A 1,606-nucleotide genomic window follows, 5' to 3' on the forward strand; every position below is an offset into this window, starting at 1 on the left:
GGAAAGGTCAACCTTATTGACACTCACTGAAACAACAATAGGTTTCCAGCAGAAGGCAAAGTAAACAATGGGTAGTCCTCTTGGTCAGAGTCTCCCATGAGAAGAGGATGTGACTTGTGGTCCAGGTTGTGAGTTGGGTGTTGTCTGTTATTCTGCTGAGGTTGTGGTGGGTACCCAGTCTTGGCTTTAGGATGATTCCTCTGCTGCTGTGGCTTCTCTTTTCGACTGCGACATACCCTGGCTAGGTGTCCCTTCTTTCCACACAGCCTACAATCTGCCTCAATAAACTTGCATTTAGTAGCGTAATGATCTCCACCACATCTGTAACACTCAACTTCACTCTGCCTGTGTGACGATTCCTTCTTGTGTTGGAGGTTATGAACAGGAGTCGGCGTCTGGTGCTGTGATTTACTCCCAGGTAGATCAGAGACATCATGAGCAGCTAGCTCCATAGCTTGAGCTATTTGAAATGCTTTATCGTAGTCTAAATCTGGCTCTTGTAAAAGTCATCTCTGGATTCGAATGCTGTTGATGCCACAAGCGAGCCTATCCCGAATCATAGCATCTAGAGAATCTTGGAAATCGCAATGTTCTCCTATCACACGGAGCTCTGCCACATAGGTTGCCACTGTCTCGTCTTGTTTCCTAACTCTCGTGTGGAACTTGAAGCGCTGAACTATAGGAGATGGCTTAGGATCGAAATGCTTCTGCAGAACGTCCTTCATCTTATCCAAGGTGACGGTAGAGTCCTGAGGTGTCTTTGGTTGTAGTAGGCTCTTCAGTAGCCCGTACGTCCTAGGTCCTATCACAGTAATAAAGACTGCTTTCTGAGATTCTGCTGCTGTAATCTTGTTAGCCTTGAAGTAGAAGTCAAGTCTCTCGGAGTAAGAAGTCCAAGATTCCTTGGAACCATCGAATGCCGACATCTTGCCGTGCGTAGCCATAGTGTAAGTAGTGAGAAGTAGGAAGAAACAGCAAAGTAGTCCAGTTACCCTCGTCGCCAGTGTAGTGACCGAATGGAGAGAGCTTGACCTTCGTATTTTGTAAATATTGATTATTGTAAAAAGGCTAAAATCTAGTGATGGGCGGTATCGGTTCCAAAGTATCCGGTTCCACGGTTCCAGTGCTTGACTTAGTGGTACCGAATCCTGAAGTAATACCGACCGAAGGTTCGGTTCCAGAAACCACACCCACTTAATATTAATTAACCATCATAACTGTTAATAACTATTAATAATTACCTAATAATGACTCATTCTATTTTTAGTAGTTGATAATTAAATGGCGTTGTAAAGTAGCTTATTCCTATTGCTCAACATTTCTGCACTATCATGCCTGCATGATGTAGCATAGCACAATCATCATATGCACCATCATGCTCTTATAGCAATAGTATAAATAGAAGAGTCTTTGAGAGTGATTTAGTGAATAAGAATATCAGAGAAGGAGTGCTATGCTACTGAGCTATGGCTAAAAGATCAAGAAGCTCAGTTTGGAACTACTTCAAAAAGATAGAAGACAGCGAGTATGCTACATGTATGGTTGGAGATTGTAGCACTAAAATTAAACAAGCTCATGGAAACACAAGCAATCTACTTAAACATCT

General features: G+C 42.8%; 2 protein-coding genes across 2 annotated transcripts in view; one reads left to right on the forward strand and one right to left on the reverse strand.

Annotated features, from left to right (window-relative positions):
* Positions 1-27: 27 nt before the first annotated feature.
* On the reverse strand, positions 28-452 carry LOC100640599 (uncharacterized; the record flags this gene model as incomplete). The annotated part of the gene is made up of 1 exon (XM_011410199.1): positions 28-452. A coding segment is annotated over exon 1 (425 nt), but the record flags the coding sequence as incomplete, so codon positions are not given.
* Positions 453-1,466: 1,014 nt separating this feature from the next.
* The window catches only part of LOC105315518 (zinc finger BED domain-containing protein 1-like), a 1,054-nt gene continuing 914 nt past the window's right edge, over positions 1,467-1,606 (forward strand). Inside the window, exon 1 of the mRNA XM_011410200.2 lies at positions 1,467-1,525. Coding sequence (XP_011408502.2) covers positions 1,467-1,525 — 59 coding nt within the window. The remainder of the gene's footprint in view (positions 1,526-1,606) is intronic.

This window comes from Amphimedon queenslandica, unplaced genomic scaffold (genome assembly GCF_000090795.2).
Source record: "Amphimedon queenslandica unplaced genomic scaffold, v1.1 AMPQUscaffold_9817, whole genome shotgun sequence".
In the NCBI taxonomy this organism is placed as follows: Eukaryota; Metazoa; Porifera; class Demospongiae; order Haplosclerida; family Niphatidae; genus Amphimedon; species Amphimedon queenslandica.